The 26,510-nt window shown below is 45.0% G+C and overlaps 2 protein-coding genes across 3 annotated transcripts; both read left to right on the forward strand.

Annotated features, from left to right (window-relative positions):
* The first annotated feature begins 843 nt into the window (after window positions 1–843).
* Window positions 844–10,421, forward strand: LOC113481043 (VIP peptides-like). 2 transcript variants are annotated; one of them, XM_026850308.1, is made up of 6 exons: window positions 844–4,952; window positions 5,493–5,597; window positions 5,878–5,982; window positions 7,173–7,274; window positions 8,301–8,414; window positions 10,305–10,421. In XM_026850308.1, exons 1-5 carry the CDS (start codon window positions 4,864–4,866, stop codon window positions 8,410–8,412), a joined length of 513 nt encoding a protein of 170 aa, XP_026706109.1. In that variant the 5' UTR covers window positions 844–4,863; the 3' UTR covers window positions 8,413–8,414; window positions 10,305–10,421. The 2 variants fall into 2 exon arrangements, with proteins under 2 accessions (XP_026706109.1, XP_026706107.1); XM_026850306.1 differs by lacking the exon at window positions 10,305–10,421 and having other exon boundaries at window positions 8,301–8,673.
* Window positions 10,312–24,364, forward strand: CDHR5 (cadherin related family member 5). The gene is made up of 14 exons (XM_026850151.1): window positions 10,312–10,341; window positions 11,102–11,401; window positions 12,305–12,355; window positions 12,671–12,763; window positions 12,886–12,984; window positions 14,546–14,656; window positions 15,013–15,189; window positions 15,596–15,686; window positions 17,196–17,293; window positions 18,082–18,288; window positions 19,330–19,446; window positions 20,335–20,407; window positions 22,238–22,389; window positions 23,040–24,364. The coding sequence occupies exons 1-14, from the start codon at window positions 10,312–10,314 to the stop codon at window positions 23,652–23,654; spliced, it is 2,214 nt and encodes a 737-aa protein (XP_026705952.1). The 3' UTR covers window positions 23,655–24,364.
* The last annotated feature ends 2,146 nt before the right edge of the window (window positions 24,365–26,510 follow it).

The raw sequence follows: 26,510 nt of genomic DNA on the forward strand, positions 1-26,510 counted from the left end.
TTGGGTATGAGGGCTGTGCAAGGAGTGGGGATCAGGTGAGGGCAGCAATTTCCTTTTCCTTTGCCATTCTTAGTCAATGACTGGGAGCTTTTCTCTGCAATGGTGCTGCATAGATGGGTTAGATTACAGTGATTAATGGATGATTTTCACGCTTTGTGCCTGCTGGCTGCAGCAAGGGGAATCTCCACTCCCACTCTGAATGCTCACACAAATGGAGGATGGAAAAAGCAAAATGCAAATTCACAAAGCTCCATTCAGCTGATATTGCTAAACAGTTTTGTTTATCACTTTCATTTCCATAATGTCTCCTGATGGGAGTTTAATGTTAATTCTGGTTAAAGGAGAATCAGATGTTGTTTCAGGACTGGGGATTTGATTTGGGCTCCAGTTTATTCAGGTATAAATTTCATCTTGCAAGAAGCTTTTGAGTTTCCTTGCATGGTCCTGAATTTCCTCATCAGGGGCCTCAGGACCTGCATTTAGGCTCAAGCCCGTGGTTGTCACCCGCATTATGTTGCAGCAGCGCTGGACACGGCCACACCTTTCCCACCCCATTGCCTTTTCACTCTGCCACTGTTGCTGCAAGGCAAACCCTGCTTTTGTTGCAAAGTAGATAAATTAGGTTACTTGGCTCATGTTCTTTCAGTCCCTAGAAGCTTTTACTCTCCTGTTACTCACTCTCTGCTGCCATCATGGGGCCACTTTTCCAGCACAACTTCTTCCATGTGCCTCTTACCTAGACCCGTTTTGTTTCTCACGGCAAACGGAGTTTCCCCTAGGGCTTGGGGGTATTTCAGACCCATTGAGGTTATTGGCAAAGGACGGGAAATCACATTAGTCATTTTTAGCTCCCTATATGTTGTTTAGCCCTTTTAAAAGAAACTTTTTTCCCCTCCTTGAATTGTTCTTACATGGTCTTTCTTAGTGTAGATGTTTGGCAACACCACTAGCCCAAGGTGAAGCTGGTCACCACCCATGCAGACATAAAATATGAATCCAGAGAATATGAAGATTTAAATGCAAAGAACAAAAAGACAAGAATTTCGGATGTCACTAATGTCACTGGGGGCTCCCAAAGCAGGGCTGGGTGCCCAGAAGAGCTTTAAGCTGCCATGGGAGAAGGATGTGACTCACACCCATCGGCACCTGGTTGTCTAGAGATTAAATGCATCAAAAGAGGCCGTGACACTACAACAAGTTGTATCAGATCAATGGTGGAAACGCTGCAAGAGGAGTGCCAGCTGAAGAGAGCAGTTGTTACACTAAAGAGAGAAAAATGGTTGGGAAATGCCTGCACGGGTGTGGGACTGACCTGCACTGTCTGAAAGGAGGAAAACGGGCTCCCCTGTCCAGGTGATGGCCATGGCACCCCTTGGTCCTCAGTCCTGGAATGGGACCTGGAATGTCCCTGCTGTTTCTTCCCCTCCCTTTTGCAGGGGTCCAGCTGCAGCCTGCGGTCACAAGCAGTCGTGCTGAAGCTCCTGCTCATCAGTGCTGGGGTTATTCTTCTGAAGGAAAGATGACAGAGAAAATCAGGTCCCTCCCAGCCCTCTAGTCATGAAGACACCCTCTGTTTTGGGGGGATTTTTTTTTGTAGACAGGGAAAAGTGTAATATAGCTCCTATTTCCCCAGCTGGAAGATGATTTATTTACAACGATTAATCCTTCCAAGATACTTTATACAACATAAAGAAGCAGAGAAAGGGCATAATCCTATTTTCTCCCTCCATGTCCATGTCACCTTTAGCAGCAGTATTTGAGAGCAACCAGCTCTAAACCCCAGCAAAGTCAGGGAATATATTCAGGATGTTTTCTATGCATGTATAAGTATGCTTCATTCTTTGAAGCTGTGATACAATCTGTTCTCAGCAGACCTTTCCTGGCTGTGAATCCACACGACTCTGAAACCACAGCTTGAAAGGTATCGTCCCCTTGTGCTGAAGTCAGCCCTCACCCAATGTTTGCCGTAAAAAAAGTGACACATTGTTTAGCCAAATTGCAGGTACACACATACACTCACTGACAGATCCTGGCAATTGCAAACAAAACCCCAGCCAGGATTAAAAAAGAAGAACAGAAGATTAAGCTTCTATTAAGAGGTAATTAAAGCCAGGAGGAGAGATAATGATGACAATCATAATGACTCAATTGGTACAGGGATGTTTGCCCAACAAATTACTGTCATTATAGACAGAAGCAGGAATTATTACCCATCAGCAGAAATACAGTCCATCGAACTGCTGTGGATGACCTGATTGAGTTTAGAGAGTAATTAAAAGGACGTTGCAGCCTGGATGCATTATTTGCTGTTAATCATGATTACTCATATTCATATGTTTACCCAAATAATCGCTTCTGATAAGGGCTGCAGATTTATAGGGGGCCATGGAGAGGAGTGGGCCAGTGGCGCGTTGTAACCGTGAGACAGCTGAGAGCCTGGAGTGACCACGGTTAGGTGAGTACGCTGTGCTGACATGATCAGGCTGGACAGGCTGCCTTCTCCTCTCTTTCAATTTTTGGGTAGTGGATTTTAGGCCTCTGTGACACTTTGCTGAGCCATTGCCATGAGGCCATCCACCTCCTGAACAGCAATGCTGGTAATATGTGGGGGTTTCCTCCTCTGGAGCAACCAGAGGAAAGAACAGAGCCCAGACAGCAGCTAGACCAAATGGCTTCCAGAAATATGTGGTCTTTAGTTTTAGGTAGAGCACAACAACGGGCAGGAGCAAGAAGGTGTGCAAGTGTGTACCAGCCTTTTGGGAACTCTCTTAGCAGTCCTGCCCCTCCAGGGTGGTGAGAGCCTTGATTCAGCAAAGCCTTGGGGTGCAATCTGACATTTCAGCAGTCGGGCTTTTCTACTAGACAGGTCGGAGATGCTCCCAGGTCCTGCGCTGGCTAGGTGCACACTTGTTCAGCTAAAGGTCCCAACTAGCTTTGGAGTTTGCATTTCTTGAAAGCCAGCATCACTGGGGAGGGCAATAAAAAGTCCAGAAGTATCTTAGGAAGGTTAAACAGCTCTACTGTGACCACACTGAAGATCTACCTCCTTCTGACTGATTAGAAAAACCAATGCAACACATCACTGATACACAGGGGAAGTTCCCCAACAGCTATTACTGATCCTAGCAACTTCAGCAAGCAAATATGATCTGCACAGGGAAGACAAAATTATGTCCAGAAAGGGAAAAGACAAGTCAATCCACTTAATTAGCAGTTAGAAATGTTATGAAGAGAGGGGAAACTCTGGAACTAGGGATGGGGTTTAAAATGGGCTCTTAAATGTGATGCTCCAAGACAAATGCCAGCCCAGGGTTGGCACAAGGAAGGCCAAAATGTTGTGGTGAGGTCCTGGCTGGGGGTCAAGGCATTGCATGGCAGGTATTGCACAGAGGAAAGGATGGACTCAGGATCCAGGTTTCCCTTCCCTGAAAGGTGGTGTGCTCTGGGTTTGGTGGCTGTTTTCACAAGGACGTGTTTCTTCCACGTCCCTTGGCTGGGAAGTGGTACTGTGGGGTCTGTTTTGTTTGGGCTTCAGAAAGAAACTGATCTTTGAAACATCCTTCTTGTTTTACCTATTCCATCCCCCTCAAAGCCGAATCTGGCAGGCAAACACAACACTAAAGCATCAGAAGTGTGTGTGAGATTAAATTTATGGCTCCTTAAACATGCAAAATCTCACACCTGTCTGCTCTGCAACCCCCATTAAGTATTTTTGCTGTGGCTTACAGCGAATAAATTTCTGTACAAATCTTCCCCTTTGTCCTTCCTCCTCTTGCCTCTTCTCAGCCTGCTGTATCTCTAGAGTAACAAACAGGCCCACAAGGGCAGCTAGAAAGTGTTCAGGAAACTCCGACAGCCTTTAATGCTCTTTGTACTGTCTAGTTTCAGACTAAAGCAAAACCAAAGTGGGAAAACTTTGATTTTGGGTTAGCAAGTAGTGTTGGAGAGTTTCCAGGACAGTGACTAAGAAAGCCAGGTTTGCTTCTTTGCAGGAGGAAGGAGGTATATTATAAATTACAGATATGCCTTCTGTGTAATCCTTCGGGAAATGTGAGTACCCTCTTATAAAGGCACATACACATCTCTGGAGGCACAGGGCTGCAAAAAGAGCCTGGAAACAAAAGGGAAAAACATCCAATGGCTTGTGATAAACAAAATATGTTTTTCTTTTGGTTTTATTTCTATAAGAAGACAAAATATGGGGTTCTGCTGCTACTGAAAATGTGTGTTATTTCTTTTTTTCCATCTTGAAAGATTAGATAGGCAGTTATCATCCCACACAAGAGCCCTTCCCTTTCCGTGTGTGCAAATGAACTTTTATTTGGTACATGCCATTTTTTGGGTCTGAAAAAAAATTAACAACTTTCTCCTGGGCATCCTCTAGATACACTAGTAGCTGTCTGCGTCGGATGTTTTCATGGGCACTTTAAATCTTCTCCCTGAAGGCTCAGCTCTCAGAGACTTATCATAGAATAGGGTTTATTCCATGGCGTTGTGCTGCTGATGGATTAACTCACAGGATACCTCCCTGTGTATTCAAGGCATATTACACTGACTCACAGCAAACTCTAGCACAAACGTCATCTCACACAGCCAACCTCAGAGCTGTGTTCCGGGACTGCGTGGTGGTGGGATAACAACTACAAACAACTTCCAACTAACCGGCAATATGATTTGAATTGTTCATCTTCTATATTTTAAAGCAATACTATCTTTGCTGGCAGGAATTCCTGCCTCCTTTAGTTATAGTGGTATTATTTATACAGCCATGTCTTCTGTGTGGCATATGAACTGTACCAGACAAAGACCAAGGTCATTTTTTCTGCTGCTTATAAAACCTTGTGCTTTAATTCAGGAGAGAACATGGTTTCCCTGATGACTGGTCTGTGGCAGCTAATTATTCCCATGATTGTCCTATCACACTTCTCAGCATCTCTGCCATCCCGGGAGAGGTAAGCATTTCTTGTGCCTTTGCTTCCTTTTCTCTGTGGCTTTTTGTTCAAAGAGCCTGCTAGCTATAAAGTCAGCCTTTTATCTATCTTTCTTCCAGAACTTGCATCTGCTTGGCTGTTGGAATTTTTTTCTTCCCTAAACTGATTTAGCTAAATGACTGCAAATGTTGTAAACATTTTTTCTCACTTAAGAATGGAAACATTGATTTTACTTAATCCAGGAGAAAAATCAGGACTCCAGACAGATCAAACTACTGTAAAAAAAGACATTCTTGAGTCTGTTTTCCTGCTAGGTCCTTATACAGCCTGATAGAGGTGGAAGTTTCTGTTTCAAATAGCCTAGTGCAGGAAGTTTGTGACGGTTAACAAAGATATTTCTTTTAAACTCATGTAAGATTTGCCCCTTTTTGGTGAAACTTTGCCAAATTGGCACAAATTCTTGCCCATCTTTGTTTTGGACCCTCTTTCCTTGAGGGAGCAGTTTTAAATGCCTGTTCTTCTCTGGTCTTAAAACCATGCCTTTTCTCTTCTGCTCCCCAGGACTGAGAGACATGCTGATGGGCTCTTCCACAGTGAGCTCAGCAAGATGAATGGCAACGCCTACGTGCAGCAGCTAGTCAAACACCTGGTGGGCCTCAAGGAGAGGTAAGGACCAGCTAAAACCACCCTCCTGGGGCATGGAAGTCTCCAATGTGAGGCGGGAGCCCAGCAATGAGGGAGATGCCCATGGGGCTGAGCTGTTTCCAGCTCCAGAGCCAGGCTGAGCATTGTCCTCATCCAGAAGATGCCCAAGATGAAAGGAGACAGAAGAGAAGGGGAGGGATACAGGGCTCCTTGGTAGGGGGGGAGGGAGAAATTTCTGGGTCTTGTGTTAAGTCCCATGGCTGGAAGGAGCAGCCATTGTACTGTATTTTCCCTGACACAGGTCCCAGAGGCACTCAGATGGACTGTTTACCAGTGAATACAGCAAGATGAGAGGAAACGCTCAGGTTCAGAAATTCATTCAAAATCTCATGGGCCACAAGCGCAGGTAAGAGCTCTGCTTCCTGGGGAATGGGAAGGCAGCTTGGGGCATGCAGGCTGCGGGGAGGCAGGTCTCTGCTCCAGGGAAAGGGGGTGGCATGGCCAGTGTTTGGAAAACTTGAGACAAGGGCAGGCAGGCTAAGGCTGGGACTGGGACTCCTCCTGCCAGGCTGCACCTGGAGCTGCTGTGCAATAGCAAAGATACCCACAACCCATCCTGCCCCTCACAGCGGGCAAAGCGGGACACAAACCTCCTCACTGAGGCCACTTCTAAGCATAAAACATTATCTATTGCATATGCATATCAATCTTAAGCCATAGGACACAAAACTTTATATCAGACCACAGCCTGGGGTTTTTTGTTTGCATTTTGATTTAGCCTTTTGGGGAAAGTTGTAGGTGATTTACCTACTTCAAATAAAGCACCTGAGAAATGGTAGATAAATGGGCTCTGTTACAGAATGAGGAAGACCTCTGGGTTTCACAGTCCCCACCCAGGGCTCTGACTGCCAAACTGGGCAGGCTTTGAACATAATCATATCTATGGCCAATATGGGGTCTTTCATCGAGCTGAAATATGAGGCCACTAAATCCACATGTACGAGCACATCATCAGTTATACGTGGTGCACTGTGATACAACTCACAGCTGCTGCTGCCCTTGCCTCTGGTACATTATCAAGGGACAACATTGCCTGGAGAGATTTTCTTCAAGCTCAGTCCTTTCTTGAGGGCAGAAACATAGCACATTGATTCCTTCCCATCTGTTCAGGGTGCTTTGATATTTTCTGGGGCATGCACCACTAACAAAATCCTGGCAGAGGCAGTAGATTTTTAATTTCCACATGCTGGAAAAAGGTACACATCCATGGATGGAAGGACATGCCGGTACTGAGTAATGAGGCAGAGTGTGAGTGGATATTAAAACCTGTCCCTTTGCCAGCCAGAAATCATCTGAGCCTGATTTGAAGAGAATACTTCTTTTTCTTCCTGCACAGCTATGGTGACAGTCAGCAGGACCAGAACAGACCATGGACCATGTGGCAGATCCTTGGGCAGGGGGGTGTGAATCCACCTTTCAGAAAGCAGTGCTGCTTTCCAGCTCTGGTGGTTACACTGTTTGTTGATTTGTTGTTGTTCTGGTTTTGGTTTGGTTTGGGTTTTTTTTTATAATATTAATTTTCTCTATCTAAACCAGCTCTTCAGGCCCAGTCAACGCAGATGTGCAAGAGAGAGAGGAAGAAAACAGCCATGAGGAACTTTGCTTTATGTGGTTGTACCAGAGCTTTCTAAACACCAGGTACCTGAGACAGATTTGTCATCTCTATGGCCCTGGTCACCAAAGTGTTGAAGCTGAAAGCAGACTTTTAGTAACTTGTAAATGCCCAGTTTTTGCCCCAAGCACAGAAATCTGACGTAATGCAGCAGATCAGAAGGGCTCAGCTGATATCCTCAAAAATAATCTCAAAAATGGGAAGGGTGGAAGATTTTTTAAATTGTCCATATTTTAAAATCACTTCTGCCTCATTCCCCATCAGCTTGCGGGGCACTGTCTGGGGGACTGTCATTGCTGAATTGCAGCCCTCCATCCCACAGTTTTGTACCCCCTGTCACCCTGTCAGCAGCCACACCCCCAGAGGTGGCTTGCAGAGCTAGAAAAGTGAACACTTCAGTTGGTGGAATTCAGCTATGCACAGTCTCAACCAATTTCCGTGCCTGTGTTCAGGGTAATCTCTATTTCTACATGCCAAGCCTGCCTGGCATTCAGTTTTGCCTTACCTAAAGCACAGCTGGCATTGAGATTTACAGCTAAGAAGTCCCATATGAAAGCCAGTTATTAAAAATACTAAAACCCAGGGAAATGAAATAATATTTTTTCTAATCACAGAGTTGTCATCCTGGACTGAAACATCCCATTATGAAACCTGATCTAACAGTTAAAACGAAGCCTTTGCTACCCTGTCTTGATTCAATTAGTGATTCAAACATATACCTCAAGATGGGCTGTCCCAGCATCTGGACATTGTCTTTTCCTAGTGACCAACCACTTCCCATTACATATCTCATTGTTAAATCACTAAAATTAGGAGGAATACTGTCCCTTAGTACCTCTTGTCCACATAGATTAAAAGGGGATGGTAACACCAAGAGGCTTGCCTGTGCCTTTGTGGGGTGCCTGGCTGCAGGCAGCCATGATGTGGGTTCGTCTATCATACATCTGCTCCCTGGAGTCACCTTTGAATTTTATGAGGTGGCCTTGTCACACTTCTGGCAGTCCGTGCCCCCAGTATTAACAAACTATCACTCATTTTTTCCCTTTCAACAGCCACTCGGACAGTGATGCCAGGGAAGCTGCTGCCATTACCAGCCGGTATGTTTGTCCCATCTCTAAGCAGCTGGTTGCAGACATGAAGGAAGACACAGACAGTTTTGACTGAAGGTGAAAGGAACAGCCAAGGAGAAAGTTTTGCATGTATATAGCCTTGAAAATAAACAGGGAAGCTACTGAATTTGCTTAGGAAAAACTCTTGAGATCAGCAAATAAAAATTCTGGAAAGCAGCCAAAATCCAGTAAAACTTCTTAGATTATAGAATGAAACACATGTCAGTGTGAATTGCTGTCAGTAGATGGAGCCTAAATGAAGCTCATCACTTCCACTTCATGTTAGCATCTGGCTGCCCGCTTCTGAAGTCTAATAAAGATTCCTTAGCTACGCCTGTGCTTCGGCTGCTCTTTGGGAAACAGTAATAAGGGCGGTACCATTGCTAGGTGTTGGAATTAGGAATTCGAGTGGGGGGCAAGACGGATTTTGCCAAGCTTCTCCCACCCGAGGGGATGTTGCCAGGCCTCCCCCGTCCCCATTGAGGCATCTTGGGACAGGTTGGAGCTCCCAGCCACATCTTGGGTGGCTGGACCCAGCCCTCCACAGCCCAGCTGTACAAAGAGGGCAGCATCGGGGTCTCCCGTTCGCAGAAACTCAGCCAGGCACTAGATGTGATTGCAAATAAATATACTGAGAGCTGCACAACATAGATATACACTGTAAATATTGTTTCCACTCCATTGTGCCCCTGTAGTGACTGGCCCAGCTTTCTCATAGCCACTAAAGATAAAACTCCACTAGGAGGAATTTGCTCCCATTTAATGAGGTTTATATGTCACCCCTGCACCACGCTGCCTGGCAGATTCCCTTCTCTGGTAGAACAGTGTCCTGATTTCGGCTGGGGTAGAGATAAATAGTGCTGTTTTGGCTTCAGTATGTTTCTTAGCAACAACTGAAAACATCATTGTATTATCAACATTCATCTCATGCTGAATACTGAACAGCACTATTCTAGCTACAAAGAAGAAAAATTAGCTCTGTCCCAGCTGAAACCAGGACAAACAGCAACACCACCTTTCCTGTAAAACCAAAAAACTTTGAAGAGCAGCCCTAAAATAAGGCATCTTCAGCTGCCTACTGCAGAACTGCTCAGTCCATCCTACACCATCAGTTTTCACCATTTGTGATGTGCCTGATATCTGCAAAGGAGCTTATTGCTCTCAAACATTCATCTAAGCACCCATTCCCTAACCATGATGCTGAAATGCTGCTCTCATGAACCTTGGCAGTTGTTTATTTTGCTCTATAGGAAATCTCTGCTAGGAGAGAGACCTCTTGGAGGACTTTTGGAAGGAGTGTTGACAGTCTGTATCTTGTTAAGACCATGGCCATCTGGCTGAAATGCAGCACCTGAGAACTTTCTGAAATCAACTGGGATTTTAAAAGGAGCAGTGAGAACAGCTGTCCCTTTTCTCCCCCTACACAATGGGCAAGTTGAAAACAATGGTCTTTCTTCGCACAAAGGGCCAAATGCCTTGCCATGTGATATTTGGCTCTGAGAAATTACTCAGAAAAAGACAGGACAAGACAGTGGTGTAATATGCTATTGAGGCTTCAGGAAACTGCTGAGGTGTAGATCTTTGGAGCCTGGATGGAGATTCTGGGGAGCAGCCCTCTAAAGAGCCACTGGTAGAAGGAAGTGTGTGTTGTCCCTACTGGGCAACCACTGGGCTGCAGTGGAGCCCCATCACTGTCTTTGGATCTACTCTGCTTGCCTTGTGATGGTACTGTAGTGTGGTGGGAGTAACAAGATTGTCTCAGAACCATAACTGATTATCTCCACCCAAGGGCTGACACAGGGCTTAGCTCCTTCCTTTACCATCCAAACAGAAGAGCAGCCAAGATGGCTTTGTCTCCACTGAAACCTTTGCCTTTCCCAGAAATAAAGATGAGGCATTTGAGAGCTGCCTTTAAAACTTTTTTTAAAAAAAAAATCTGTTTTTCAGAAACAACATGACAGACTGCAACAAGAATAGAGAAACTGTAAGTCGTGGGCTAGGGAGCAAAACCTGTTGTAAAAGGAATGTGGGCCGTGAAAAAAAAGCCTGGCTGAAATAAATAAGATATAAAGCGTATAGCATCATCATTATGACTTTTTCCAGGAAATGACCTGACCAAGACAGACCCCACTTCTGGCACATCAGAAACATAAATTTGCTCACTCCCTCCCCAGTGGGAGAGGCTGGAGTGTACGGACAGCTTCCCAAGTATCAGCCCTTGTCCTCCTTCATGTTCGTCTTGGGCGGCTTGGTTCTGAATTCAGAAATGCTTCAAATATATCTTTGTTGCTATAGAGAGCTTAGGATAGGAGACACCCAGGAACAAAGTAGGAACGGGAAATTACATGTCATCATGTTCTATGACTGAAAAAATATTTACATCTTTCAATAAGTCATCCAGTGAGTCAAAGAGGCAAAGGTTGAACTGCAGCAATTCACTCTAGCCAGGCGATGTTTTTGCCTTCGTGAAGCAGTGAACGCAGAATACAGCACTGGGAGAAACCGGGAGAGAAGAGAATCAGTTTAATCAGAAACAGGAATCTTTTCAACAACTGGCAGCTCACCATGGCTGTTTCTCACTGGCTTCTCACTTCTGTGCTCTTTCTGCTGCCGTTCGTGACATGGATTTCAGCACAACAACAAGGTAAGCTCTTGCACGAGGTCTGTGACCATGGAGGAATAGCCACCAGAGCAGCAGGTTTCGCCATTATAGGTGGGAGATGTTTACTCTTACTCCAAGATAGGTTTGTTCAACAACCTTCTCCCCAGTGGTAACCAGAGGGGTCTCAGGTCTCACGTCTCACCCAACTCTGTCACAAGGTGAATCCCTGGGCAATTTTGTGTCTCACTTCTGTGTTTTTCCAGGATGTTCTGTCAATAATAACGAACCAAGTGTTTATGAGAATAACCCTCCTGGTTACGTGGTGACTACTATCCATGTGGAACCGAACTTCACTGTAATGATTGATCCTACTTCCCCCGATGCCAGTTTTTTCACTATATGGAGGTCTGAGCTGCAGCTGAACCGAAGTGTGGACTATGAGGTGAGCCTTTAGCTGGCAGGCTGTAAGGATGGGATGGATAATGTTGGGACGCAATGAGTATCAATCTCGGCTCTTGGACTTCCAGAGATTCATGACCTGTTCCTAAAGGATCTAGAAAATAACTTTGAAAAATAAACCTATTTCAGCTGGGTTTGAGTTCACTGTTTGAGAAGGTCAGCCCTTCTGCAAGCAGGGTATAGGGAGAAGGGAGATGCATGGTATGCCTGCTGTCACCTTCCTTCAGTGAGTCTGTATAAATTAAAGCAAGTGGAAGTTTTAAAAACAGAAATGTGACAACTGTAGTGTTCGGAGCTCTCCAGGACTCATGTAAAATGATCCCTGTTTGCCTGTAGAAAATAGAGCCTTGAGCAGTGAGGTGATCTTGCGTGAAGCATGAAGGCAGTGTAAAAGGTCAGTGTGTTCAGTTAGGTTGTTGCTAAATTATTTTACCTTCTGGAGTGCTCTGTACACAGCCACAAGCATCTTTAAGCTGCCTTTCCCCTAATGTAAAACCCCACATTTGAGTGAAGAACAGCAGACGGAGTTAACACCCTGCAGGTGACACTGTACTTGCTACATGGTACATTTCTGCTTCATTCAATTTGAAAAGAAATCTCTTTGAATTCACCTGGAGTTCAAAAATGGCCGATTAGCTCTGCTGACATGTTAGAGGAATCACAGGGAGAGAAACTAGAAGAGTGGTCTGCTTTGACTCCATCATAAACAACATCCCAGCACAGATGCATGGCTGTAAAGGAAAGAAAAGTTAGATATGCCTGAAAACAAGATAAAGCCCAGCAACATTTCTGATTCAACAGTGCATAAATTTGTCTCATTTACTTTAGAAAGAGTTAGTATGTTTTGGCTTGTTTCTACAATGGCTGGGTTTGTTTTTGCATGCAGAAAGACACCTTGCTGCTGGTGTACCTGATTTGTCGGAACGCTGCTGGGCAGGTGAGTGCTCTTCCACGTGCTCAGCCCTGTCACAAGGTACTGCACAGCAGCAAGTTCTTCCCTCTGCTCTTCCTAGCCCACAGACTGGTATGAGGAGATGTCCTTTTCTCTGCGGACATAAGCGCTCCTCTCACAGTCGGAGTGCCCAAGGCCCTGCGAATGGGGAGGGGTGGGAACAAACTCACAAACCCCAGCCCCATCCAGCCCACATCCAGCTGTGCTCCTTACACCATCCCCTCTGGTCACTGCGAATCAGGATCAGCCCCTAACAGTCTTATTTTTGTCTTTGATACTCTCACTTTGCCCTTTCCACAGAGCGATTCGTTGCAAATTCTCGTGACCATTCTCAACATGAACGATAACAGCCCAGTGTTTAAGCAGACGAATCTCACCGAGGTTGTTCCTGAGGTAAGCATTTTACAAAGTGAAGAGGGCACTGGGTCACCCAGTGCTGTCGGACTAAGGAAGGGTTAGCAGGGAGAAGTCTTCAGCCCATTTCACAAAGAATAACCACAGCAATTTTGTTTCAGGATACAAAAGTGAACACAACCATTGTGGCCCGTGAAGTTTTAAGTGCTAGTGATGCTGACCTGGACACCATCTTTTATGAACTCGCAACAATAGTGCCGGTGAGCATCTTTGGGGGGAAATGGTGGCTCTGGAGAAGTTTTCATGTTTAATTCAGAAAAGCCCCAACTCTGAGGCTAAGGTCATTGCATTTAGTTTCTTGACAGCTTCTGGAAGAGGTACATATTTTGTAAAAACCAAGTGTCAGTTTGGTTAGCAGAACAGAGCAATTAATATTGCAGGTATTGAATTCTTTTGCTGCTCACACTTTTATTACACTGTACAGATTAAACTCTCATCTGGGATATTCTGAGCCATATGATCCAGGGTAGTCTTGTTGAGATGGTCTGTAAACACACCAGGAGAGACCTTTGTACCTCACAGAGTTCAGAATTGAGCTGAAATTGGATAAGGAAGAAGGCGTTATTGTCCTGCTTGACAACAGTGTCCATGCAGAGTGGAGATAACATGAGCTGCCCAAGACCACACAAAAAGTCTGTGGCAGAGCCAAAGTCAGACTCTACTTTCCCCAGGTCCCAGTTTAGTGCCTTAGTTTATTTGCTCTTAAGGAGTTTGCTTCATTTCATGGGAAATGAATTGTATACACAGTTAAATTTATGCCAGCCTAGAGTGCAAGGGCCTGCTAGAAATTTAAAAAAAAAAAAAAAGTGAAACAAAATCATATGATGCTTTGGGCTGGAAAGGACCTTAAAGACCATCCAGTCCCACCTCCTGCCCTGAGCAGGGACACCTTCCACTAGCCCAGGTTGCACAAAGCCCTGTCCAACCTGGCCTTGAACCCTTCCAGGGAGGGGGCAGCCACAGCTTCTCTGGGCAACCTGTGCCAGGGCCTCACCACAAAATTTCTTCCTTATATCTAATGTATATTTACAGTTTAAAAAAGCATGTGGAGTGAGCAGGCAGTGTCTGACATTCTGCCTCCATTAGCTCCATAATCCCATGGATTTTAAGGGTTGTGAACAGAAACCACAAGTTTTTGCATTTTAGGAGCCAGACTTTGCCCTCACATTGGTGTAAATCCAGAGGGATTTAGAAATTCAGAGGAATTCTAGTCAAGACATAAGATTAAAGGAGAACCCAAGCAAGTGCAGAAGGTTATAGAGTAAAATGGAGTAAAATGCAATGTATTTTATTTCAATTTGGATTTACAGTTGCTTCTAAAGTTCAGTTGTGCTAGGCTAAGGCAAGTGATCTTGCTGGCTCTCAGAGGCTGAGCTGCCTTCAACCTGTTTTGTGCATGGATGTGAGAGTGCTTGGCTGTCATGGTCCCAAAATCAAGGACTGGTGGCAACCTGTTGAGTGGAGGAAATAAGATTTCATCCAGTACCTGCTGAGCAAGTTGCCAGGCAAAGCAGGGGATCATGGAGAAGAAAACTCATAGGGACATCAACAAACCTTTCTGACAAGCCAGGTATCTCCAGTGTGCAATACCAAAAAGATTAAATAGATCTGGCATTCAGACACTGCCCCCCACCTCCTTCCTCACCTTACAGGTCACTGGGATCAAAGGTCTGGTTGGGTTGACAAACACAGCAATGAGCAGTATTTTGAACATCTCTGTAATTGAGCCTGCTAGTAGGTTTTTCCTTTCCCCCCTGCCAGGGCACAGATGGTTATTTTGCCATAAAAGGAGTTAACAACCCAGAAATTTATTTACAAAAAGCACTGGACTATGAGAAATTTAAATTGACAACGCTGCTCTTGTACGCAAGGGTAAGTTCTTTAAGAGGAAGAAAAACCCACCTTGTTTGCCCCAGTCTCTCAAGTGAAGGGTAAGTCTGAACGGGAGTATCTGGGATGGCAGGAGGGAGGGTGGATACTGGGGGAGGTGAGTTTGGAGCAGCCTTCCACCCTCCATAACTACACAGTGCCAGCCTTGCATCCAGTCCATCTTTGGCACTAGAATGAGATAATTCACTGCTTTAGATAGTCTCACATAAACTGCTAAGCCTTAGACAGAATGGAGTTACAACAGCTAAAAGACAGCTGGGCTGCTGGCTTTTGCAGTTGAGTGGTTCTTCTGGCAATAAAACTTGCATCTCACAAGTATGCTTTGCCTTTGGGTACAGGACAGGCCTGTGGGCAGCACTGAGACCACCAACACAGCTACAACAACAATAAACATATTTATTGAACAAGCTGACACCAAATCACCCTGGTTCCTACCCTGTACCTTCATTAACATGGACAATAGCATTTGCATCAGCAGCCCCTATACTGGGAGGGTCAATATCTCTGAGATGTCGGTAAGCAGGCGTGATCAAACAGTATCCTTGATGCTATTCTCAAACAATATCCAGATGCTATTCTCAGTAGAGAGTGCCTAATTATTTCCATGAGCTCTTGCTGATCTCCGGTCATAAATGCAGATGATTCACCGTGACAGGGAGACTTCACCATCCTGAGAAGTGGAGGTTCCTCTCCCCAATCTCTGCCTCACCAAGCAGCACATGACAGGAGAGGCAAGAGCTGGGAGCCCCTTTACTCTAGGCTGTCTCACCTCTGCCCTGGTACAGCCATCTCCCAACAATCAATGCCATTCTGCCCAGACAAAACCACTAGAGCCATGGATGGATGGATGGATGGGAGAATGCTGCAAATGCTAATTTGGTGCTGTAGTGTGGAATACAATGCTTTGTCTTGTTATTGCAGACAGAACCACTCATTCTAGAGCCGGGGCCTATCTATGCTATCGATCCTGATTACACTTTAAATGAAAAAATCATGTACAGCATTGTTGGTGGTGAGTAGAGGTTGACACCTTCCACAAACTGCATTGCTCATGTCCCCTACGTTACCTACCAAAAGGAGATGCCCTCCACAGCACTTAAGAGTTGAGGGCCTGAGGATTTTCCCCTCTGTTTCTGCCACAGAAACATAACTAGATACACAGAACATCATGGATTAAGTAGAAGAAACAGACTGTACGGAGAGGAAGAGAGAGAACTACAGTCCTACAAGCCAATCTCAATGAAATCTGTATCAAAAGGACTTTGATTTTTGGGGAAGTGAGACATGTTTTATCTTTAAGCTTTTAGACTTGATTTTGTCAGTCTGACCACACCATTTTTAGTCTTTGAGCTGAACCTAAAACTCACACATCACCGAATAATTTTTATTCCCCAGCACATTGCCACTATCTGATCTGCTCTGTTTTAGTCTTGATTTCAAAAAAGATTACTTGAATACAGACAACTGATTGCCCAATCACTGACTGGGCCATTTATTTCATTCAAAGGATTTATTTTTTTTAACCAATAGTGGGGTTTTGAATAACTATCAAGGCAAAGGTAGATCGTATTGGTCAGGTGATCACTTGTTCATCTCCCTTTCCCTGTGCCACATGGCACCACATCTGTGAATATCCTTCTGATAATAAATACATGAAAGAACCTTAAATTCCACTGGCATTTTGGAGGTAGTGTGGTGTCCCTACCCTGCAGACAGTAGGGAACCCCAGACTGAGGAGTCCTTGTCTAAATACAGCCCACAGTGTCTGAGTGAGGAAGAGAATTAAAAATTTTGCTTGTATTTTAACATAAATCCAACACAGATGTTTGTGTGATTAAAAGACAGAGATATAGGAAGCTGATTTCTATCCCTACATCAATACGAGAAGGTTTCTGTGTTTAGGCTCCTTTTGTAGTCAGAAATAAGCATTTCCAGAGCAGAATGCAGCTCACATGGAGCTCAGTGTTCACAGTAAGTCAGATAAAGCGTGCACTGAGATGCTGTTTTCCCTTCACAATATAGGTAACAAGGTCACATAGCGTTGTCTTCCCTTTAGAGCTATTTGAAATGAATCCCCACCCAATTAATCTTTGTAGATGGGCTTCTTGCCTTTAAAATAGGAATAATCCTTCCCTCATCTCTCCTGAAGTGTAGTTTGGGTTTAGTTTGGGTTTGGGTTCAGGTTAGGGTTAGGGAACTGGAGACCTTCAGTCCTCAAATTGTACCAGAGGCTCTAGGCATTTCGCAGAATTTAAGCTGCTATATCTGAGCCTAGGCCCTGGAAATGCAAAACTTTGCTGTCCTACCTCATCTAGGTGGGTTCACACACATCTTTCTTGATTTTGTCTGTTGAGTCCCTCTGAAACCCTGGCCAGCACTGCCAGCTCTTGTAGCAGCCAGGCAGGCAAGGAAAACAGCATTAAGCCCTGGGGGTATTGTTACGAAGATGTGAAAAAATGAGTCAATGAGCTCCAGGTCACTTTATGAAGGTATCTGATGACTGAATTTCCGTTTTCTTTAGGGGATACAGACAAAGTATTCTCAGTGGATGCAGACACAGGGAATTTAACTATGAATAAAGTAGCAACTTCTCCAGACTCATACCTATTGCAAGTTATGGTAAGTCTGATGACATTGCAGACAACAACCCAACATAGCTGGCTTCCGAGGAAGCAGCAGTCTTGATGTGACAGAAGTCAGCTGCGTTACTAATTAAAGCTAACTTGTTACACCCTTTCTTTTGGAAGGGCTTAGTACTTGACTGGTGTCCTATACCTACTTACATTCAAAGCTCTTGCAGGAGTCAAGGCATTATCCCTTATGTGTGGGTTTCAACATCAAACCAAGTTAACCAAAAGGGGACACGCTGATGAGTTGGCAGCATGGAGGAATATAACTGGAAGGCTTTCGTTAGGCATGACTGGAGCTTTTGTTACGGTAGTTAACATAACTTAAGCCTAGGGACAAAGTCATGTTTGGGCTAAAAATCAAGAGGAAAGGAGGGAGTTGAAAAGCACTCCCTGCACACATATCTAGGATGATGTGGACTCTTGGGCAGTAACTGAACTGACCCAAACCCTTTCGAAGATGAGCAGACTCTGCCTGCTAGTGCTGGAATCTCACTGCTTTTTACTGGAGCATTGTAATTTGTCCAGATGTGGCCCTAATGGAGGGACATATCTAGACTGTGTGGAGGGCCAACAGCAGAAGCAAATTATAAACCACAAGGACTCCAAACTGGAAGGCCACCTGTGACAGGCCTGGCTCAAAGCTCACTGAGAGTGATAGAAAGAACCCCATGGGCTGTGATGGGGTTCAGATCAAGCCTATCCTATGTCTCATCACTAATCGGAAAAGGCTAGCCTCTCTCTCTCTCTCTCTCTCTCTCTCTCTCTCTCTCTCTCCAGGCCACCCAGGTCAACAACAAACAGAAATACTCTGTAGTCAGTGTAGAGATTAAGGTTGTCAATAAGAGCAACTACCCACCCTACTTTGAGAGCAGGATCTACAATGGGACCGTATTTGTTGGTCTGGCTCCGAGAAGCTTTGTATTCCAAGCTGGTGATCCTTCAAGTCCCCTGATGATAACAGCGGTGGATGAAGATTTCCCTAATGTAAGAAACTGAAGGTGGACTGCATTCTTTCTCACTGCTTCGGGCTTAAAGCTGGATCAGAAAACATGAGGAAGGGGAGGTGGGGAGAGGCAAACACATTTTTCTCTAGTGTTCCATATTATATTTCCCTGAAAATTCCACATAGGTCAGAACTGCTTATGGTGTGATGTAATGTGGAGAAGCTGCTGGATTCCTCTCTTCCAAAAGCCAGTTCCACCCAGATTTGTGTAGGTGAGCTGACCCACTGCAAAACAGTATGCTGAGTAAAGGCCAGGGTTAGCAAATACTGTGAACAAATCCAGGTTGGAATTAGGACTTGGTGAAGTGTTTCCTTGAAGAGTTTGGGGTGGTGGGATCTTAGGTGTCCTCTCTCTTCCATATGTGGTCTGGCTTGGGAAGAGGAGCCAGACCAAAGACAGCAAACTAGCAAGGGCCTGAAGTCCTGGGCTGGAAATCGTTACCCTTCTCCCTGTAAGGGCTCAGTTTGAAAGAGTCATTCTTGAACAAAGTACTGGGAGAATGGGGGAGAGATTTACTGACCTGCCATTTCCATCCCACCCTATTAAATAAAGAAAAACATGCTAATTTTATTGATGCCAAGGCTTCCATAACAAGACTGGGGACCTAGTAAAGGAATAACACCCTAGACATAAGGGAAAAATTATGCAGACCGCAGCACAAGTGGTGTTCTCCATGTACAGCCCCCTCTGGCACTGTATTAAAGGCAGAACTGATCCAATTTACAAGGTCTCTTGCATAGATGTGTTTTGTTTGGGCAAATACTATAGGTATCAACACAAGCTGGGTAAGACTTTAGATGTTATTGGCAGCAACACTTTTAAAGATAATTCTTGACTTCTGAGCAACAGGATGAACACACAAGTTCAACCTTTCTCACCTCCTCAGTCCAGATTTATTTATTGCGCTATACACCTGCTCACACTTCAGGTGTGTCTGGCAAGTCCTGCCAATGAGTTGTTATGGAGATGCACGCAAAGCACAGACAGGGTGGTTTAATCAGTCACTCTTTTGGCTTTTCAGAAAGTCAACCCAAACATTGAGTACTACATAAAAGACAGCACTGATTTTATCACAACCAAAGATGGACTCGTCCTGACAAACGTAATGCTGCAGTCACCAGGAACTGTGACCATCAAGGTAAAGAAGCTTCATTATCTTTCCAGGGTTGTGGAGGGAAGGGGTAGTTTCTAGTAGAGAAGTACCAAGGGTGGAATTCCACTGGGCAACACAGTCCCTGCCCCAACCATTTGCATCATAAATGTACAGGGATGGAGAGAGATGAAGCAATAGCAAATTTACTCTGTGGGATACAGGTTACATCTGGTACTAGCTGTAAAATTGTTTCTCCAATCCTGTGGAAAAATATAATTGGAGAAAAGCAAAAAGTCAACCAGGGAGATTTTAGGAGCCCCCCTTCCACATTCTGATTAACAAAAAAAGGAGGGTGAGCAAGTGGTTAGGAGGTGGATGTGTAGATATCGTTAGGGTATGATTGCTGGCATATACCCCATCTCTAAAGGCTACAGTTTCAAACTTGGGAATCCTCTGGTAAATCCAGTACTTTTATTTTGCTCAGGTCAAAGCAAGCAGTTGTTAATAACTTTAGACTAAAAAAATAGATATTCACTTCATCCATCTGCCTGCCAGTGGCAATTGGCTCCTTAAGACCTGCCTAGCACAACGCCATGCCCTCTGAAGTGGAGCTCTCTGAACCAGCTTGACTGTAGCACTGGTTTAGCTACATGGGCAGGGCAAGAGAGAGGTGCCAACGCCTGCCCCATGCTATCACATTATTCATGTGCAGCACTGCACTGCAAAGCTGTACACAAATGATGCACCTGGTTCTGGCCCAGAGAGAGCTCTTCCTCTGTGACCAGACTGTCCAGCTACAATGCAGGGCTATTGTGAGGATGTGGTGAGGATACGGCCAAAGTACTTTGTCCACTAAAGGGCCCACTGCATATCTTAAAAGTGAGCTGGAGATCCATGAAGTCCCTAAGCTATCTCTTTCCCATGTTCACATAGGCTATTGGAAAAGATATGGTAAGCCTGCAGGAGGCAAGCACTGTAATCGTGGTGGAGGTCATCCTTGCTGCAGGTAGGCTGGATGTCTTTGTTTTCTGCTTTTTGGAGATGACTGGGGAGTCTTTTCCACTTCTGTGGGCAAACTGGCAATGACAAGTCAGCCACTGAAGTCTGTGGACCTGGGATGAGGCCAACCCGACACCTACAGGAGGTTCTATGGTGGCTATAAGAGAGAAAATGTTCAAACATCATCTTTATGACATGGCCACCACACCTGCCTCAGACAGCCTCCTGAGACTGAGTGCTGTGTATTGTAGTGTCTTTTCCTGTTATTCCAAAGCTAAATCTGGGGTTACTTCATGCTGTTTTGTGGGTCAGAAATAAACCAGGATGTCTTGTCATGGCAAAGGAGGGTTGCCCTGACACCTTGATACATCACTGCTCCTTTTTAGACAAAAATTTCAGCACAGAAAATTTAAACCACAGAACATAATGATGCTGGCCACTATGCAAAAACGTAGATTGAAATTACCCTGAATGGCTCAGAACCTATGAGAGGGATTGTGCTTTACTCTATACTATAGGCAGCACCCAGGAATGGCCTAAACAGAGCTGAGATTACCATTTGCCTGGCCAATCTGTAGGGTATTTAGCCCTCAGCTCGAAGAGGCGCTGCTAAGGAATGTGCATGCAATGGGTTGGAGAGTCCTTTACTGAGCATTCCAATATGCAGGGACAAACTAGACTCATTTTTAATATACTTCCCTTCTGGGAAGTGGTAACTGTACATTGGCCTCTGGTTTCTGAGATACTGGTGCCAGAGTCAGTTTATACTGGTCTCAAGGTGAGTCATGCCACCAAGCTGAGCTAGCTTTCACAAAGGCACCACGTGCTGCACAGCACAGGAGGAGTTAAGGGTGGAAGAGTTTCACTTCAGCTCTGTGACCTGTGGCTCCCTAGGAGACATCATTAAGAATCAAAAATTCACTGACATCCTAAACCCCTACCAATGTATTAATGATAAACTGAGAGCGCAATCAAATGCAGAGAAAATATACAAAGTCCATTGTCATAAACAGGTCAGCAGCACAACAAAACTATGTTTCATTAATGATTAAACTTTAAAGAAATTAATTTGCACTACAAAACGAAGCTGGAAAACTGAAATATAAAGAACTCCACTGAGAACAAGAAGTAAAGCTGATTAACCCTGAGGAATTTACTGTCTTTCCACTATAATGTTGATCTCTACACCAAAACACTTACACTGACTGGCGGCTGAAAGCATAAGCTGCTCCTGAGAAGGCTCGTGTACACTGCTACAGCTCCAAAAGGGCAGGAGAGCCTTTTCTGCAATGGAGCCTTTTGAATGCTTTTCCTATTTCCTATTACGCTTTTTTATTTCTTACTGTAATGTGCTTATCGGTATCAGAAGTGATGTTCTGGATTAAAGGAAGCTTTGCATTTTCACATACATATGTACAAACATAGCTCATTTTTGCTTTCTGTTGTAAATGGGTGAAGTGGGAAAGTAAAAGACCTACCTAGCTTTCCTCCATGTAACATCTACTTGCCCAATACAGTCATATATATATATATTAGCTTTGATAAATCATAGGGTAAAAGTATTTGTTCTGTAAATGGATGTTATTTCCACTTCATGTAACTTATTGGAAGTTATAATACTCTCTGAGTGGTCACCATAAAAAAAAAACCCTCTGCTTTTAGGACTGCAAATGAATGGCCTTCTGTGATATTAAATATATCACTGTCACATTCTGCAGCACAGAATGCTTCTTTGCCCTTCAAAAACTGGTTGGAACTTCGCCCACAATGAAGTGTTGTGTTAAAAAAGCTACCTTTTCTTTTTAGGCTTTGTAACACTGGTTTGTTTCTCTTGCAGCTACAACCTCCTCTGATAAGATACACACTGCCCAGGATATGGCTATCTTAGGTGGTACATTAGCAGCACTGCTATTAATTGCTTTAGTCTTCCTTGGAGTGATGATATATAAACAGTATCGAAGACCAGTTAAAAACCTGGTAAAGAACAAGGTAAGTAAATGCCATATTTTTACCTGAATTTCTTAATTAGAAAGTGGGATCTGAGAAGGTTTTAAAGTATTGGATGGGTTGTCTAAATACTACACGTTTGTGTGAAGGTGATGAATCACTCCTATCCTAAAGCGTGGGCTTAGACAGTTGTCTGCACCTGAGCTATATACTTTTGGCTCTCTCAAGTCCCTAGCAAACTGGTTACTTTGAAGTTTAGAGTGTAATTCATCTGACCAGATGTTGGTCTCTGCCTTAGGCCGGGACTGTCAGGAGCCTAGACTCCACTGACTACAACACAAGTCCAGAACACACAGCTCAGGTGAATAATAAGTCCTTCACCGTGAGTGAGGTAAATCCCACTCCAGAGCAATACCTCGAATAGGTGGGTACAAATCAGTATACATTTCTGGTGCTCAGCACTCCTGGAAAATGTGCCCATGCTTATCTGGAAAAAAAAAAATAAATCAGAATTTGTCACTAAAAAATGTTTGTTCTGGGGAACCATATGTTTCCCTGGCTTCAATTAGGTCTAACAGCAAAACAAGCTGAAGCTCTCCTGAACAGTAGCGCAGTCATTTCAGCCACCCCTTTTTTCTCCTTCCTGTTTCTTTTCCTTTCACAACAATAATAAGGTGTCTCTCCTCCTGTAGTTCTCCAGGGAAATCTCTGGGGGTTACCAGAACCAATCTTACAAGGAAGATGAACACCCAAAGGTGAGCACCAAACAGCATGGGACATCAGAAAATGGCAATGACCAGTGGACGACGCCTGTGCAAGAGCAGTCAGCACTCTCCTTGCTCTCTTCTGATGCAGAAGAAATTGGTAGCCTCCCACAGGCTTCTATAGCTTCCACCATCATCTCTGACCAGGGAGAGAAAGAGGAAGAAGTGGAAGAAGAGAAAGAAGAGAATGAGCATGAGAAAGAAGTGAAGTCTATCCTCAAGACAGAGAGGCATGTGGCAGATGATGGCTACAAAGCTGTGTGGTTTAAGACTGATGTGGATCCAGATGCTGGAGAGAGGATTGAAGTTATTGAGGACAATGCAGCAGATGACGATGATGACAGTGACCAAGATCTGCAGAAGAATGAGAATGAGGAGGAGGAGGAGGAGGAGGAGGAGGAGAAAGAAGATTATGACAAGGATGATCACCACAGAGGGCTAGGAGTGTCCTTTGCCTCAGAGCACTCATCACTCCCAGCTGCAGAAGTGATAGTCAACATGTCTCGCACAGATGCAGTGACAGAAGATGACAGGGACATATAATGGAAATGGTCTGCACTCTCCCCCCAAAATGTGGGAATCTCAGCTGCTCTGCTGACATGAAGCCCATTTTTCTTCTCAGGGGGGAAACTGGAATGCAGGAGGACGAGGCTGCCTGTCCTGCTTGTCTGAATGCAGCAGTTAAAGCTGGAAGAGATTACAGCTAATTCAACCTTTTAGGGAGACCCTGAAATATCACTTAGGATTTTGGGGAGAGGAACACGTCTCATCTCTCCACCTTTCTTCCTGTTCCCCACAGGCCCCTTCATCACATTTCCCAAACTGGCTGCAGGTACAGCAGAGATGTAGCTGAACTGACTTTGAAGCAGTCAACCCAGCTCATGGTAGCAATTCAGTTACACAACCCAGTGTTCATCTCCTCTTGGTGGGTATCTAAGCCAGCACTGACTGCTTGCCTGTTCCCTTTGGAGTGTTACAGTTTGGTGCCAGCTGCAGGACATAAGCCAGCACAAGTCACCCTGACCCCACAGTTGCTCATATGACTGTAGCCAGGAGCTCACTCCAGGGCTTGGCTCTGCTCTCTGTTGTTGCCACTCTGTGCTCCCAGCACAAGCAGCTGGCATGGGACACCACTGTCCTCGTCCTGCCAGCAGTCAGGAGTTTACGTGCTCGGGAGCTGCTGTTTCCTCTGCCACCAGTAGTCAAGGGTTGATCATGTGTTCTTTACTGAAGGACTTTGTCATCAATTTTTCTGTGTCATAAAACCACTAATTGTGCAGTATCTCTTTAGCTGTCTGTCTCTTATCTGTCAGGTAAAAGAAGAGCTCCTGCCAGGACCTGCCTTGCAAACTGCCAGGGGTATTTCCAGCTCTCTGGGCTTTTGGCAGCGATAAGTATCATTCCAGAGCTGCTGGAGGCAGGGTCAGCACATTGATTCCCGTTGTTTCCCTTGTCCAGCAGAGCTCAAGGTGTCCCTTTTATCATTGCTGTGAAGGTGGAGGTCAGCAGAGCCTCCAAGTGCCAGGTGCCACCACCATTTTACTGCTCCTCTCATCTCAGATGCCAACTCCCTTGCATACCACCCTTCTCCATTCATGAGGAGCCCAGCAGGCTCTTTTGCTGTAAAATACATCTTTCAAGCTTCATCTAGAGCTGAGATGCAGCCTGAGAGCAGAGATGGTTCACTGAGAGCAAGTCAGCTCTGCCTGTCAGTTCAGGCTTAAGCTAGAAAGCCTGCTGACCTCTGGATTGACTTCATGGGGTGACAGCACCATAGCGTGTTGGACCCCTCCTCCCTCAATCCTCCCTCATCTTTCAGCAATATTGTCTCAGTTACGATCCTGCTGTAAAGCCCCAGTTCAGCAAAGTGAGCACACCATTTCCAGGCAGCATGGGGAGTAAAGTCTTTGATGCTCTGGTGTAGATTTACACCTCCCATCAACCAATATCTTCCCCCAGCTGTCAACCAAAAGCTGGGCAGATTTCCACTGTCTGAGAATGTGGCTGTGTGCATTCACATCTTCTGATCTATCAGCACAAAATTGGTGCTGCTCCTTCTCATGTTGGGGCTAGCTACAGAGTAGACATGGGCTGCTTAACTTTCAGTCAAAAGCTCGTGAATTTCCAAGGCAGGGATGTAGCAGAAGGATCATGGGTCACTAATATTTATCTCACTTTCTCAGCTTAGCACAATAGCACAGGATTGCAACAAGTTAAGTCTCATGGTAGAGAAGCAGAACCGATAAATAATCCTGCCTTTTCCCTACAAGCCAATCTCCACATTGCTGTCATTACTCTTGAAAGAGAAAAAACAAAATATGGCAGCTGGGATCTGCACGTACACCAAAGCACAAATGATTCCCACAGAGGCTTTTATCCTCTTGGTCCATACTTTATTTCTGTACGTCTCCCTGTTGCAGTGTTGCTAGTGCTCTGTTCTGCTCTCTGTCCTCTGAGGAGTGTTGTCCTTGCTGGGTGGACTTCAGGAGCTGCCCTTTTGCTGAAGGTGGAGATTGAGATGTGGAAAGCTTTTTTCCTTACTGCAATAAAGCCATTTGCCCAGAAATTACAGGTATGGTTTATCTGATAACAGAAGGTGGGGAGTGTGCCCTGTGTTTGCTAGGTAAGCATGGTTCCTCCAGTATCTTAGGGTTATCTCCAGCAAACATTTTCCATGGGACCAGTAGTTGCTAACAGTTACCCCAATGCTTCAGCCACCGGCAAGGGTGAGGGTAGAGCCCAGCCTGTCCCCACGCTGGTGCTACTCATAGAAGGACTGCTGCTGGGGAGGTTAAGCTAGCGTGTTTTTACTCTGCCCCCCTCCAGGCATTTACTTTTTTTTTCACCTCTGGCTAAAGGTCCAAAAATGTGCCACTGGCTTGCTGTGCACCAAGAATCAGCATCTACAAGGGTTTAGTGGTGCTAGATACCCAGCTGATCAGGGATCATGTCCCAGGTCAGTGGCTGCCAGAACCCAGCTCACATGGAACAAGGGATCATCTCTCTGGAAGCGAAGCAGAAACCTGAATCAAGAAGCATATGCTGCACTAACGCACCAGTGAGTGCTCCCCATCTGATGGGCAAAGGGAACCCACACAGCACTCTGCTAACCTGTGTGGGTATGGGAAGAGACTGGAAAGGGTGAGGAGGTTAAAGAGATGGAGCAAAGTGTGGATAAAAGCAATCTGATGTTCACCAGCCCCTCTGCCCTAGCTTTCTGCAGCTGGGAGCAGTGCCTATCAGAACCCAGCTATTGTTATCCACAGCTGTGTTACATGGGTTGCAATTGGCCATTCTTGCCTCAGCGCATTAATGAGGAGCTTTAAATTATTTTAAAGCATAATGACCTGAAAAGTGACTGACTGGAATTGGGAAGGAGAACTGCTGATTCCCAGATCC

This window comes from Athene cunicularia (assembly GCF_003259725.1).
Source record: "Athene cunicularia isolate RWA chromosome 5 unlocalized genomic scaffold, athCun1 chr5_part2, whole genome shotgun sequence".
Classification (NCBI taxonomy): Eukaryota; Metazoa; Chordata; class Aves; order Strigiformes; family Strigidae; genus Athene; species Athene cunicularia.

Coding starts and splice junctions, on each gene's coding strand:
- CDHR5 (XM_026850151.1), top strand. CDS start 10,312: ATGACAGACTGCAACAAGAATAGAGAAACT. Junction 10,342..11,101: donor GCAACAAGAATAGAGAAACT/GTAAGTCGTGGG, acceptor ACTCCAAGATAG/GTTTGTTCAACAACCTTCTC. Junction 12,764..12,885: donor TCACCGAGGTTGTTCCTGAG/GTAAGCATTTTA, acceptor ATTTTGTTTCAG/GATACAAAAGTGAACACAAC.
- LOC113481043 (XM_026850308.1), top strand. CDS start 4,864: ATGGTTTCCCTGATGACTGGTCTGTGGCAGCTAATTATTCCCATGATT. Junction 5,983..7,172: donor CTCATGGGCCACAAGCGCAG/GTAAGAGCTCTG, acceptor TATCTAAACCAG/CTCTTCAGGCCCAGTCAACG. Junction 7,275..8,300: donor CAGAGCTTTCTAAACACCAG/GTACCTGAGACA, acceptor CCCTTTCAACAG/CCACTCGGACAGTGATGCCA.